At 38.2% G+C, this 15,444-nt stretch overlaps 1 protein-coding gene, 2 long non-coding RNA genes and 4 other non-coding genes across 7 annotated transcripts; 5 read left to right on the forward strand and 2 right to left on the reverse strand.

Annotated features, from left to right (window-relative positions):
• Positions 1–500: 500 nt before the first annotated feature.
• On the forward strand, positions 501–3,170 carry LOC139190658 (uncharacterized). The gene is made up of 5 exons (XR_011574999.1): positions 501–725; positions 809–968; positions 1,074–1,142; positions 1,842–1,900; positions 2,891–3,170. It is a non-coding gene; the product is annotated as an uncharacterized lncRNA (long non-coding RNA).
• A 2,550-nt stretch (positions 3,171–5,720) lies between these two features.
• On the reverse strand, positions 5,721–6,911 carry LOC139190724 (uncharacterized). The gene is made up of 2 exons (XR_011575080.1): positions 6,252–6,911; positions 5,721–6,129 (listed from the first exon to the last, which is right to left on the reverse strand). It is a non-coding gene; the product is annotated as an uncharacterized lncRNA (long non-coding RNA).
• Positions 6,912–6,928: 17 nt separating this feature from the next.
• On the forward strand, positions 6,929–7,124 carry LOC114820761 (U2 spliceosomal RNA). The gene has a single exon (XR_003768239.1). It is a non-coding gene; the product is annotated as a U2 spliceosomal RNA (small nuclear RNA).
• A 1,789-nt stretch (positions 7,125–8,913) lies between these two features.
• LOC114820766 (U2 spliceosomal RNA) lies at positions 8,914–9,109 on the forward strand. Its single transcript, XR_003768244.1, has one exon. It is a non-coding gene; the product is annotated as a U2 spliceosomal RNA (small nuclear RNA).
• Positions 8,970–10,022, reverse strand: LOC103452776 (uncharacterized). The gene is made up of 3 exons (XM_029091556.2): positions 9,735–10,022; positions 9,477–9,671; positions 8,970–9,370 (listed from the first exon to the last, which is right to left on the reverse strand). The coding sequence occupies exons 1-3, from the start codon at positions 9,799–9,801 to the stop codon at positions 9,225–9,227; spliced, it is 408 nt and encodes a 135-aa protein (XP_028947389.1). The 5' UTR covers positions 9,802–10,022; the 3' UTR covers positions 8,970–9,224.
• Positions 10,023–10,058: 36 nt separating this feature from the next.
• LOC114820768 (U2 spliceosomal RNA) lies at positions 10,059–10,254 on the forward strand. Its single transcript, XR_003768246.1, has one exon. It is a non-coding gene; the product is annotated as a U2 spliceosomal RNA (small nuclear RNA).
• Positions 10,255–14,504: 4,250 nt separating this feature from the next.
• Positions 14,505–14,700, forward strand: LOC114820762 (U2 spliceosomal RNA). Its single transcript, XR_003768240.1, has one exon. It is a non-coding gene; the product is annotated as a U2 spliceosomal RNA (small nuclear RNA).
• The last annotated feature ends 744 nt before the right edge of the window (positions 14,701–15,444 follow it).

Here is a 15,444-nt window from a genome sequence, read left to right on the forward strand (position 1 = left end):
ATATGTATTTGGCACTACAATCCATGTATCAATCGTATTTATTTATTTTACATATTAAAAAAATCGTATAATCTCTATTAATTAATAAAACACTTATTGTCAACCAAAATCATATGAAATTATCAGTTTAACTCTCTATTTAAAATAGAACATGAATAAGAAATATGGGGAAGAAATGTAATTTCACACAACCAATTTTTTTTTTCAAAGCCTCACCTACATGTAATCCTAACATATTTCTAATTTTTAAAAAAAATATTCCACTCCCATGTTCTCTATTACTCCCTTTCTCTCTCCTTCTATTTTAAAAACAATAATAAAAAAATTTCTCGTACACTTTGTGTGTCACAGCCCGTCCCGGAATTTTTAATTCCGAGGACATGAAATTACGAAAATGTCCCTAATACGTGACTAAGGTATAATTTTCACGTTCGTTATATCTAAGCTCCAAAAAAATTTGGTAATTAGAGTGGAGACTTAGACTTAAATTTTATGAAATTGGGATTGGATTGGACATGTGGGATCCCCACACCTCAAAACCCTCCCCATTTCCCGTATACTATCCTTCATACTCTCTCTCTTCCTCAGACCTCACTCTCTCTCTCTCTCACCCTCTCGAACACACAGGCAACCACCCAAAACCACCTAAAACTTATACCAACGTCGGATTTAAAGCTACCATGGCATTCCTGAGGACTCCACGATCACGTAGACACCAATTTCAGGTAAGTTTTACTTCGGAAAACCTAGATTCTAAACTCCCCGTGAAAGTGCACTGTTCATGATCTTCGAATTGACTTTGTTTTAGGACAATCCAAGCTCATAGCAAGCTTGGTGAGGTCCCAAGGAAGCTCGGAGTGCTTCGTTGGAAGTTTTTGGACGTAAGAACACGGAGATCGACAAGTTCAAAGTTTGGCCGGAGCTTTCGAGGCGTTTTCCGGCGAATCCCCGGCGAGTTAGGAGTCAAGGTAGGTATCAATCTCTTCGTCTCGTCAAGTACTACAACTTTCCTTTTTGTTTCACTCAATTTCGTTGAGTATTGAAGAAGTTATACTCATTTGAAAAATACCCAGTTTCCGGCGACCTCCGAGGCTTTCGAGGCAGTTTCCGGCCAAACCACGGAGAACTAGGTGTTGTGCAAGGTACCATTCTCTTTGTCTCTTCAAGGGCTACAACTTTCGTTTTTGAATCACTTGATTTCGTTGAGAAATGACAAAGTTATAGCAATTTGAAAAACTGCCCGGAAAACGGCCGCCGGAAATACCCAGTCCGGCGACCCAAGGAAGAAGAATGTGCTACAGTAAAAATAAAAAAATAAAAAAAAAATTATTTTAAAAATATGTCGACGTCCGTGACGTCGAGTAGATCACTGTGGTATATTCATATACCTAAATTGAACACCGTATGAGAAAGTTATTGAGGATTGTTGGTTAGGTGTTCAAATAACGTTTTATAGTTTTCACATTAGGTGAAAATGTGAATTGATGATCCGACCGTTGGATCATCACCAAACTTTGATACGTTGTAATACGTAATATTTGAGGATTATTGGAACTTACAGATTGGGAATCCGATTTGCGGATCTTCCGGAATTGGAATTGTAAGTCCATAATATAAAATGTTAACCGTCACTTAGTTTTGGAAATTGACGGAGATCCGACCGTTGGATGGTAATGAAATTTTAGGATGTTGTCCTAGAGGTATAATGTGGACCTCTGGAAGTTATGGATTTAAAATCTGAGGGGTGGATCTTCCGGATCAATCTACGTAGTGACGTATTTTATATAAGTTATATATTCTATCGATATGAATTCTGAGGTTGGAATTGATTATTGTTTTAGGCGCCGATCGTCATGACGCCTTGGCGTATTGTGCTAGGGAGTTGTAGGGCGAACTCCAGGTGAGTGGGCAGTTTTGTTTTCCGTATATATATATATATACTTGACGTTTCCCAGAAATTGAATTGAAATGAAAATATGTTTAAAATGAAATGCATATGAGTTATGTGGAAAAACGGGAAGTGAAATACCATGCATAGAATTGATATGAAAAGTATATAGAAATGTGAGTTGAAATGCCATGCATGAATTAATATATGATGCATATGTATGAATTGGTGCGGTGGACGCACAAGTAAGAATTGATTTATGATGCATATGTATGAATTGGTGCGGTGGACGCACAAGTAAGAATTGATTTATGATGCATATGTATGAAATGGTGCGGTGGACGCACAGGTGAGTATTTAATTACTGTTATGATGATGATGATATATATTGAGCTCAAATCCTGCACCATGGTTTAGTGCTTATAGTATTCACCGCATCGCACGCTCGCCTTGAATCCAAGTAGATGCTAGTCGTACAGTCCACGCGGAGTGGGTACGACAGACCAGTCGCGAGAGTGTTAGTGAGATTCCGACTGGTGGGTGACCTTAGATTATGTGCACAGATGATTTATGAGAAGCACTAGAGCGTAACTTGCGTGCAGAAGGCCGGACGGGTCACAGAGGTGACTCCGGTAGAGTGATAATGATAGATTTTGAGCTCTAGGTTCAACCGTACAGGGCTATTAGAGGGCCTACGGTTGATTACTTTCTTGCACCTGATATGATTATGTTGATGCATTCATACCTTATTACTGTTGAGATGATGTGGCATGGCATAATTAATATGAGAAATGTTGAGATGATGTGGCATGGCATAACTGATATGAAAAATGTTGAAAAAGTGAAATGAAGTATTGAGAATATATATGTATATTTATATTTTACATTTCTGGGAAAGTATACAGGTTTTACGGAGAGGGGTTACAACGTTATGAGAAATGTTTGGATTTGGAAAAGAATTGTTTTACTGACCCACTCAATTTTGGTTTTGCGCCCCTCCAGGTTCAGGAATCACAAAGGTGTGGTGACTACGAGGAATACGGCGGGGTTCTGACAGATTGGACAAAATTAGGACTCACCTTCGGGTGTATCAACTTATAAATTGTATCTTAAAGCTTCCGTACTGTGCAAATGGTTACGTCACTCTCACGTGACGGCCAGCATGCCCTCCTTCGGGACGGGGTGTGTCATTGTGTGTGCCCAAAAGCTAGTTACTTATTAGTGGACCCTTGATGACGTCCATTCATTTGACTTTTAAACATTTGGTATTTTCATTAATTTAGATTAGTCCATTATAACACTCAATTATAAAAGCGACAAGAAAACAACCAATATCCAACATGGTTGATTAATTTCCTTTAAAATGAAGGGTGTTTCGGCCTACAACATCTATACCAACGTCCACAGAAGCATTCCACTTATCTCTCTCTCTCACTCTATTGTCTAATGCATTGTTTATTATCCTAAAATGCCCTTTTTCAACAAAAATTATAGTTAGTTGTAGTAAGAAATGGAAACTGTTGATGCACAAAATCAGATTGATTTTGGACCAATTTAGATCTGACAGTAAATTACACGCACAAGAACACAACGATATATCGTGATCCAAGATCGACCCGATTTGTGCATCAACATAAACAATGTCTTAGAACTATTTATATTCATTTGTGTTTGCAACACTCGTTCAACGTGTTTATCTTCAATTAAAAATTAGGAAAACTAATGAAAATGGCTTGAAAACTTTGAGTTTTAATGATAAGGACAAAATAAAGGGTAAAATGAATAGTACCATGATTGACTTTTTAGTGTAAAAATGTAGTTTTTCGTAAAAGTGAACAGTACCAAGAGCTTTTCGTTAAAGTTCCCTTAAAAATTTGAGTCAAAATGGGAATAATTATAAGCTTTATTCTACTATTTTATAAGTTAACTTGAAAATTTTGAATTACGTGAGGGCACCTAAAAATATTTCATCTCTTATTCCTTGTTTCTCTCGAATAAGAATAACATCTCCCTTCAAACAATCTAATTCTTTTAAAACGAGGAGTTGAATTCCTTATTAGGTGCAGGCTCTCTCTATGTTTTGATTTACTCATTAGTTAATGAACACATAAATACACCGTAATTTTTTTTTGTTGAAAAATACATCATAATTTGGATCTATTTTCATTTTTAGGGAATTATTATTAGCATTCTACAAATTTCATTCTACATTCATCGCAAGTGTTTTTTCTTTCTAATTATATTGAAATGCAAAATGAAAATTTTAAAATGACAATAACAATTTCTTTTGTTTCTTGTGGTTATAAATTAGCAAACACACTGTAAATGAACGACGCCTAATCCCCTATAGGTCTATATGCCTTACCGTTTCCCAATGATTGCTCAGCTATACAAATATGACCGAAGTGTGTGATTGATATAAACGCACTTATTCCTTTTTTTAGATGATATATTTGTTAAATTAAATGTTAGATAAAATATCAACAGAGTTCAAACATACGATGTGCTGTAAGAGTAACACTCTTTCTACCACTGTGGTAGAATGGCCACTTGCACACGTACAGATTCTTCTACTCATTATTTTCTTGAGTTAGAATTCCCAATTGCCGTTCCCTCACTTGTCCCAAGTGAAATCATCATTATATCCATTCCTCTACGCTAAGCATGAATATATAAATCAAATAGTTCACGCTTCACACTCATTAGTGCAAGAGCAATTTACATAGAACGGATTTACTGTTACGTAATGTCCCGATTTCAATAGTATAATAGTATGTGTTGAAAAAATTGTACATGTCATTGTTTAATTAGAACGAAACGCCGTAATAACGATGAATTCGTTTCATGTAAGTTTTTCTACACTACTGCCCCTTGTTTCTATACATAAAGCATATAGTATATGATATAAAATACACATTGTGTATGATATTGCAGCCCCTCATCATTGACCAATGCATTTCTGTGAGGTTTTGGACTGATTCTACCTGTCGTGCAAAGCATTCAATAAGGATTTATTGAGAAGGGTAGCCTTTAAAAGCCATGCAAGGTAAACAACCATGGCGTGCTATATATTTTTAATGTTCGAAAATTGCACAATTAGCCAATCCCATAAATATATGTTGTTTATTTCAGCATAGTTGTGGTCGATCTTTTTGTTCTCAAAACATAATTCATAGATTGTACTCTTCATCGATGAAGCCTTGGGATGCCAACGCGTAGAACAAAGAGGAAAGTCATGCAGGTACTGCCCTCCCAATAGCTGGGCAAGGCATGGCAGGGTGGTATTTCTTTTCCGTTTCATCTAAATCCGTCTGTTTCTCATAAATTTCTTCACCTTAACTTCCTTCCTAATTATAGTATTAAGTGGTTGGTGACTTCCTTTAACTTTATTTCTTGGGCTCATATTTTTAGATGAACAAATTTCTTAGCAGATATGATCACTAGTACTGATTTTCAGTTCAATAATTTTCGTATTTGGGATAAAACTTTATTTCTTGTGACAAGAAAACTTATTTCAAATTTTTGTCCAAGTCAAACCTCATAAGTCAAATTTTGAAGTCTCATCAATCAATGCTGAATATCTTACACAACATGGTTGTTTTTGGTGTGTGAAATAAGCATAAACTAATTGCAATACGGGTATAACGAGGAAGGCATGTGAATAGTTTATATCGATCCTCAAAGTCAGCACAAGAACAAGTAGTGGGGAATATTTTTGCTACTTTCTTTTTAATTTGGGGTTTTATAATAAATAATCTCTAAAAGTAACACACCCAATTAAAGTGATTCATGAAATTAAAAATCAATCAATGTAGTCATTGAATATTACTGCTGAAAATCAATGTGGTCATTTCATTAAATTTTTGTTAAAACTTCTGTTAATGGCTGACATGACACAATTAGGACCCAATATAATTAAATATTCCCAGCTACTCCAGCTGGTTCTCACCGAACCACGTCCACCATTGCAAGGTTCGATTCCTCCCTCTGTCTGCAGCGCAGCTGCTGCCATGTCCATGACGTCGAGCCCAGTCGTGGTATTGTTAGGGTCGCCCGAGATTGAGTGAGCACCCTACTCCACTGCACCCTTCCTCCCTCCCTGGACCCTTCATCTGTCCCTGTAAATCCAAATCCCTGCACCTTTCCTTCCTCCTTGCAAATCCAAATTCCTACACCCTTCCTCCCTCCTTGCAAATCCAAATCCAAATTCGTGCAAATCCAAACCATCACCATCCAAATTCCTGCAAATCCAAACAACCACCATCTTTTAAATAAATTTGAAAATGAAAAAAAAAATGAAAAAAAGAAACCAACCCATGACAAAAAAACGCAGGAGTAATCAGAGGGAGTATCAGCATCGAACATATTTTTCGAGAAGCAATTTTGGTTGCCGACGCTCTTGCAAACTTAGGTCAATGACGTTCTTCTCCCCACGTGTGGATTCACAGTATCCCTCCCTTTGACCAACATGGACAAGGTTGGATTAGAGGTTTTTCTATGGTAAACTATTTCAGTTGTTTTATTCAGGGAAAAGAGCATAGTTGATTGCCTTAGTGTGTCTGTGCCTTAGCATTTTCTAGCTAGAGCAATTTGCTCTCAGCAAAACATCAACTTTCTTAAACAAAGTAAACTACAGCAGATTGAAACGGCTCCGGCATGTTTCAGCAATCTCTTCAACGACTTAGAAGCATAAATATTTCAAGGAACAGAAAGCTTTTGCAGATCCGGCTTCCTCATTTAGTTTCTTGTTTCCAGCTCTATCGTTCAAACCGAGCCACAGAGGAGACTCGAAGTTGGTGCAGCCAGAAAGAGCACTGGTTGATCTCATCGATCAATCCCATCCCATGTGATGTTATATTCCTGGTTGCTGGTGATAAGATGTAGTTTTGTAGGCCTGAGAGTGGTAAGAAGTAATTGTGTTAGAGTGCAAAGTTAGAAACGGCGCTGCAAGAAACTATGGGGGAGTCCCACATCGGCTATCTGAAGAAGTAGGAGAGTTAAGATGTGGGATAAAAACGAAAGCCCAACATTGAAATAAGCATACCTTTCTCGGCCTTTTGGCTAAGATCAAGTGTAGTATCTGTTCTTATCAGTTTAATATCTGATACGTGGACCAATGGTTCACACGATATTAAATTAATTTTTTAAGGGGAAGGGTTCATTACAATAGCTTGCTATTGGAGCTCTTGCGTGTCGCCTAAGCGTTGCACTATTTCTTGGGCCTGGCACACCCCACCAAATCTAAGTTCAAATTTTGACGGCCCAATCCAAGTAACTTATTTGCTAACCGCTATAATCCTCATAAATGTTGTGATGGAATGGAACGGATGACGGAGTTTCGGATTCAGGAATGTGCAAGCTTTCGTATTCTTCCCGAAGGTAAGGTATGCGCATGGAGAATTTGTAATGACATCCTCCCAATCAAAGCAAACCTCACTAGGAGACACGTGGGTGATCGATGATCTGACTTGCCTCCTCTGTGGTTACGCGAGGAAGAACGTTTTTGACACCTCTCTGTGGACTACATAATATTATTTTAGAGTGCAATTCACTCCATATCGTTTTAGCGTTTCAACAGCGTTCTTCTAATTAGAGAAATAACACGATGTGATCTCTCTAAAAAATTCATCAAATAAGTTGATTGAGCACAACTCAAATTAACTTTGGAGAATAGATGACTACAAAATACCTTCCTTTGTTTCTATTTTGTTTTTGTTTTTTTAGTAACTTCCTGAGCAACACATGAGTTGATTTAATTTATTGGTGTTGTGCCTTTGCGTTTTAAAGCAAACGCAAAACAAAATACCTTGGCAGTCCTAAGAGACGAGGTCAGGGACTATGTCACAAAACGAAGTCATGGTAGTTAACGTTGCGAGACAAGGTCACATACAGCGTCGGGACTTGGGATGTAGAGAGCGAGATGAGGCATATGGTTCTTTCGTGAACGTTGGTGTCGATTTCACACAGGGGAGATGTTATCCCAATAATTTGGCTCGAGTAATTACTCAATCATGAAAACGAAAAATCACCAAACGTGGAATGGGATACAAATTTTACTCTCTTGTTGTTAACTTTACTACCAAATGATCCCCTAAAGATGTTAGATTGCATCAGATTGGAATGGTATGATATCATGCGGCATGTTTCAACCATAGCATTCTGCAATCTCTCCAGTGAGTTAGAAGCATTAACTAGTTACTTTTCAGATTCCACTTACCCATCTAGTTTCTTGTTTCGAGCTTTGTCGTTCGAATCGAGCCATGGAGAAGAAGTACCAATCTCCAAGATGCAGCCAGAAAGTGGATGAGTTGATCTCAGCTACAACTCTTGTACTGGGAAGAACAAGACCAATGGCATGGGTATGATGATGATTCGGAAGAGCTGGATGACGAGTACTGGCCCAGTGATGGATGGGACTAAGGCATGCGGAAGCGTGGTGGAATATGATGACGACTCGTGGCATCGACAAGACATTAAGTGATATCCAAAGAAACAGTATCTTAAAATAATATGTGATGTGACAAAAATAAGAATCTATGAGATATAAAATGTAAGTGTGAATAAAGTAATGTCTAATAAGTTGTAAAGAGAGATTCCCTTTCATTGTTGTAGGTAAGCGACAAAAGAATATAATGTCTCTTAGTCCTAGATGAGGTTCAAAAGACTTCCTCCCTTGTCTACAAACTTGGTTGAGCATTCATACTTAGTTCACCAAGCATTGTAAGATATTGAAGTATCGTTAAAGAGAGTTTGTTTGTTTAACCCTCTTTGTTCAATATTCTTAGCTTGAGTGAGTCATCCTAAAGAGCAGAGGTCCTAGTGTAAAGCTTAGTTTCCTTGTAGTGTTAAGTTTTATTTTAATTTCTGGATTTTGGTGATAAGAAGTGGTTTTATAGGCCTGAGAGTGATAAGATATAATTGTTAGAAACAACACTGCAAGAAAGTATTATAGTCCCACATCAGCCAGCTTATTAAATTAGGAGAGTTAATTTGTATAAAAATGGAAGCCCAACAATGAAAGAATCATACCTTTCTCGGCCTTTTGGCTAAGATCAAGTGTAGTATCTGTTCTTATCAGTTTAATATCTGATACGTGGACCAATGGTCCACAGGATATTAAATTAATTTTTTAAGGGTAAGGGCTTATTACAATAGCTTGCTATTGCGGTCATCGAGTGTCGTCCAAGAGTTGCACTACTGCTCGGGCCTGGCACAACCCACCAAATCATAGTTTAGTCTTTAACAGCCTAACCAAGAAGCCAAACGTAGCCTATTACCGAAGTATTTATTGGAACATTTGACACTGACAGTTTCCCAACCAAAGAAACGGCCTCTCTTAAGTGCCTGAAGGAGATGCTCTGGATAATCCTTGATACAAACGACGCCGTGTAGTGATTCCACTAAAAATGCCAACTGCTGCATCAATCCCCTCGTTCACTGCACTCACCACTGACACATCCGCTGCGCAGTCTATGCAATCAACTGCAACCAATCGCAACCAATCGGTTGTGAAGCAATTAAAATCAATTTAATCCAATATCTAATCTCACTTGGTCAGCATAAAATCAGTTAAATTTTAGTTAATTACCTCCTGCAAGAGTGTAAACTAGAGAACGGTTCCTGATATCAACCACATCCTCGAAGCTTGCACCGCAGATGAGCTTGACCCATTTGCCATTTTCAAGAGATTTTGCTGGAGATGAGGTTTTTGATGGAATCCCAACAGTTCTTATGAGATTCTTCACTTCTTCAAGGCCTTTGCTGCTTGTAACCTTCACTTTGGCTGAAATTTTTAGCACAAAACTTAACTGTTAGAGAGAGAGAGAAAGAGAGAGAGAGAAGAGACCTTGGTGTTGGTGGTGAGGAGAAATTGAAGCATTGCAGAAGAAGCTCAAAGCCATCATCTCAAACATCCATTAACGGATATTTCCCAAGAGCTGTAGTTTTGAGTTATGTACTTTCACTAATTTTTTCTATTTTTTTAATCTTATTAGCTTAATCCATTTGCTTTTCTATGAATGCTTTACGGGAGCTGCTAGGTGTACTTGGGTTGAAGTACGTGGACAGAAAGAGTACTTCGAAATAGTGCATTAGAAACCCACATCGACCACGGACAAAAGTAGAAGAACGAAGCTGCGTATAAAAACGAATGCCCAATATTGACATAAGCATACCTTTATCGGCCTTTTGGTTAATATCAAGTGTAGTATCTGTTATTATCAGTTTAATATCTGATACGTGAACCAACGGTATATATGATATTAAATTAATTTTTTTAGGATGAGGGCTCACTACAGTAGCTTGCTACTGGGGTTCTTGCGTGTCGCCCAAGCGTTGCACTATTGCTCGGTCCTGGCACAACCCACCAAATCCTAGTTTAAAATTTTCAAGGCCAACATATATTAAGCAATACCAATCAATCCCTGTTGGAAACCAATTTTGTAGCGATGCTTTAGTTCAATTTTATTTTATACCTTCGCTCCTTAACCTAGGTCGTATCCCTTTTTATTTCTGAAATTGAAGTTCCAATTAGCTTTTGGCAATACAATCTTCACTTCGCTGTTTGTGTATACGTTTTCATATCCCACATCGGCTGCACAAAAAACGTGGGAGAAACAAGACTTATGTTGTAAACATAGACGTCCCATTATTTGGTTTGAGGGGATGACATCATGTCTATGTAAGCAATGACATCGTTGCTTATACATGCATGATGTCATTGCTTGTAGCGGTGGGCGCGGTTCGGTTTGGTAAGGTTTTGAGTGAAACCAAAACTGTAAGTTTTTGCAGTTTGGTTCGGTGCGGTTTTTAGGCTAAAACCGAAATGAAACCAAACCTTTTGGTTCGGTTTGGTTTGGTTTTAAACGGTTTTGGTTTGGTTTCATTGTTTGAAAAAGCTATTATGGTTACCTAGTTGTATCTCATTTCATCCAATTCAATAAAAAAGTTTTGGTGTTTGAAAGAGACATTATGTAATGCATTATGACATAATGAAAAATAAATTGTTCATCCAATTCAATAAAAAAAATTTTGGTGTTTCAACTTACTTTGCGACTCTTAAAAAAGACCAGCACCAAAAATCACCAAGTGAAAGTAATTGTAATTTACCACTAACCTCATTGTCCGGTTGAATAAGCAGCTCATCGATGAACTGGTAGACCGATCCAACTTGAAAGCTAAGCTCCCGAAGGTGCTTACTGTCGATTTTTGATCTCTCACTTTCATCGACAAGCTGTCTTTACAGAATAATCTTGTAACCTATGAACGAAGTCAGGGATACTAATTCATAAGCTACTTAATGATATCGAAGAATAAATATAAGAAATGCACTTAGTTCATATTGTCTACTTCATGCACATCATGCTACCAATGTGCCATATCCATCCTCCTCAATAAACCAACTGGAGATGCCACATTCACCTCAAGAATATCTTCTTGGACAGTTCTGCATCCTTTCCAACACACTACCATCTTGATGGTCATCTAACTATATCAAAATCAAACCACAATTGTTCCGAGCAATGTTATCACAAACTCACAGCACCGAAAATGTTGAAACTATGTATCTACATACTTCGTATGATATACTCCACCTCTATTCATCTTTCTTTTCTTCCCCATCGAGAAGGACTCCCCTGTAATGGGGTGTATATCCTCATATTCATATAGCTTTCATCATGTGGCATAGTGCATTGAGAGCTATAGTAACATGGGAATATGGACCCTGTGAGAGACAAGTTTTCCTCGTCCGCAAGAGTAACAGAACCAGTGTTAGCTATAAATTACTTGTAAACTATTAAGCCACTATAAGTAGAGTTATGAGATTTATGATATCAAAGAATTGAATCTACATGTTTTGAACCTTCCATTTTTAAAACTATGAAAATTTCGGAACTGGAGGTTCGAATAAAACTCAGGGATTTAATTTGTTACAGATGATTGGAAAGAAAATAAAAGAGGAAGACAATCAATTTACACGATGCAACAAAAAATTACCGCTAAAAATGGGAAGGGCATAAGTCTTACTTTCCGGTTACTCGTAACGAAGCTCCTTGCTTGAAGTATAAGGAAGATGGATGCAGGAAAGTCATGCAGGTACTGCCCTCCCAATAGCTGGGCAAGGCATGGCAGGGTGGTATTTCTTTTCCGTTTCACCTAAATCCGTTTCTCATAAATTTCTTCATCTTAACTTCCTTCCTAATTATAGTATTAAGTGGTTGGTGACTTCCTTTAACTTTATTTCTTGGGCCCATATTTTTAGATGAACAAATTTCTTAGCAGATGTGATCACTAGTACTGATTTTCAGTTCAATAATTTTCGTATTTTGGATAAAACTTTATTTCTTGTGACAAGAAAACTTATTTCAAATTTTTGTCCAAGTCAAACCTCATAAGTCAAATTTTGAAGTCTCATCAATCAATGCTGAATATCTTACACAACATGGTTGTTTTTGGTGTGTGAAATAAGCATAAACTAATTGCAATACGGGTATAACGAGGAAGGCATGTGAATAGTTTATATCGATCCTCAAAGTCAGCACAAGAACAAGTAGTGGGGAATATTTTTGCTATTTTCTTTTTAATTTGTGTTTTTATCACAAATAGTTCCTAAAAGTAACACACCCAATTAAGGTAGTCCATGAAATTAAAAATCAATCAATATAGTCTCTGAATATTACTGCTGAAAATCAATGTGATACTTTCGTTAAATTTTCGTCAAAACTTCTGTTCATGGCTGACATGAGGGAACCAATATAATTAAATATTCCCAGCTACTCCAGTTGGTTCTCACCGAACCACGTCCACCATTGCAAGGTTCGATTCCTCCCTCTGTCTGCAGCGCAGCTGCTGCCATGTCCACGACGTCGAGCCCAGTCGTGGTGTTGTTAGGGTCGCCCGAGATTGAGTGAGCACCCTACTCCACTGCACCCTTCCTCCCTCCCTGGACCCTTCATCTGTCCCTGTAAATCCAAATCCCTGCACCCTTCCTTCCTCCTTGCAAATCCAAATTCCTACACCCTTCCTCCCTCCCTGCAAATCCAAACCATCACCATCCAAATTCCTGCAAATCCAAACAATCACCATCTTTTAAATCAATTTGAAAATGAAAAAACAAATGAAAAAAAAGAACAAAGGAGATCGAACGATCTCCTTCCCCCTCCGACCTAATCTGGTAATCCCTTCCACACACCACCCTACTTTCCAGATTACTCCCTCTGATTACTCCTGCGTTTTTTTGTCTTTGGAAGAACCAAAACATGCAAGAAACCAACCCATGATTTCGACCTCTCTCTCTTTCCCTCCTCTTGGTCTCTCAAAGATTGTGTGTTTCTACAAAACATGGTGGGGAAAATGGTGGCTTGGTGCTTGGGTTGGGTGCTCACAGGTCACAGCCTCTTGGGTGCTCACATGGCAGCAGCTACGTTGCAGACGGACACGGAGGGAGGCAATTGTGGACATGGTTCGGCGAGAATCAGTTGGATTAGCTGGGAATATTTAATTATATTGGATCCCACATGTGCCATGCCAGCCATTAACAGAAGTTTTGACGGAAATTTAATGGAAAGACCACATTGATTTTCAGCAGTAATATTCAGGGACTACATTGATTGATTTTCAATTTTAAGGACCACCTTGATTGGGTGTGTTAATTTTAGGGACTATTTGTGATAAAAACCCTTTTAATTTTATGTGTTTGCTAAGCAACATGGTGATGGAATTCCTCTTGTGCTGGCTTCTCTCCCCTTGCTTTTTTAGATTTCTCTCTTCTGAAGGTATGGCTCTCAGAGATGGATTGTTACGAGCTTTTTACACAGGACAGTAAACAAATTTGAAAATCATTATCGGTTATATTAGTGACATGCTCTATTTTTTGACGTATTTATATAGTTTTTTGAGATATTATAATTCATCATGAATTCTTAGTATCAGCATTGAACATATTTTTCGAGAAGCAATTTTGGTTGCCGACGCTCTTGCAAACTTAGGTCAATGACGTTCTTCTCCCCACGTGTGGATTCACAGTATCCCTCCCTTTGACCAACATGGACAAGGTTGAATTAGAGGTTTTTCTATGGTAAACTATTTCAGTTGTTTTGTTCAGGGAAAAGAGCATAGTTGATTGCCTTATTGTGTCTGTGCCTTAGCATTTTCTAGCTAGAGCAATTTGCTCTCAGCAAAACATCAACTTTCTTAAACAAATTAAACTACAGCATATTGAAACGGCTCCGGCATGTTTCAGCAATCTCTTCAACGACTTAGAAGCATAAATATTTCAAGGAACAGAAAGCTTTTGCAGATCCGGCTTCCTCATTTAGTTTCTTGTTTCCAGCTCTATCGTTCAAACCGAGCCACAGAGGAGACTCAAAGTTGGTGCAGCCAGAAAGAGCACTGGTTGATCTCATCGATCAATCCCATCCCATGTGATGTTATATTCCTGCTTGCTGGCGATAAGATGTAGTTTTGTAGGCCTGAGAGTGGTAAGAAGTAATTGTGTTAGAGTGCAAAGTTAGAAACGGCGCTGCAAGAAACTATGGGGGAGTCCCACATCGGCTATCTGAAGAAGTAGGAGAGTTAAGACGTGGGATAAAAACGAAAGCCCAAAATTGAAATAAGCATACCTTTCTCGGCCTTTTGGCTAAGATTAAGTGTAGTATCTGTTCTTATCAGTTTAATATCTGATACGTGGACCAATGGTTCACACGATATTAAATTAATTTTTTAAGGGGAAGGGTTCATTACAATAGCTTGCTATTGGAGCTCTTGCGTGTCGCCTAAGCGTTGCACTATTGCTTGGGCCTGGCACACCCCACCAAATCAAAGTTCAAATTTTGACGGCCCAACCCAAGTAACTTATTTGCTTGCTGCTATAATCCTCATAAATGTTGTGATGGAATGGAACGGATGACAGAGTTTCGGATTCAGGAATGTGCAAGCTTTCGTATTCTTCCCGAAGTTAAGGTATGAGCATGGAGAATTTGTAATGACATCCTCCCAATCAGAGCAAACCTCACTAGGAGACACGTGGGTGATCGATGATCTGACTTGCCTCCTCTGTGGTTACGCGAGCAAGAGCGTTTTTGACACCTCTCTGGACTACATAATATTATTTTAGAGTGCAATTCACTCCATATCGTTTTAGCGTTTCAACAGCGTTCTTCTAATTAGAGAAATAACACGATGTGATCTCTCTAAAAAATTCATCAAATAAGTTGATTGAGCACAACTCAAATTAACTTTGGAGAATAGATGACTACAAAATACCTTCCTTTGTTTCTATTTTGTTTTTGTTTTTTTAGTACTTCCTGAGCAACACATGAGTTGATTTAATTTATTGGTGTTGTGCCTTTGCGTTTTAAAGCAAACGCAAAACAAAATACCTTGGCAGTCCTAAGAGACGAGGTCAGGGACTATGTCACAAAACGAAGTCATGGTAGTTAACGTTGCGAGACAAGGTCACATACAGCGTCGGGACTTGGGATGTAGAGAGCAAGATGAGGCATATGGTTCTTTCGCGAACGTTGGTGTCGATTTCACACAGGGGAGATGTTATCCCA

The sequence above is a fragment of the Malus domestica genome, chromosome 13, assembly GCF_042453785.1.
Source record: "Malus domestica chromosome 13, GDT2T_hap1".
In the NCBI taxonomy this organism is placed as follows: Eukaryota; Viridiplantae; Streptophyta; class Magnoliopsida; order Rosales; family Rosaceae; genus Malus; species Malus domestica.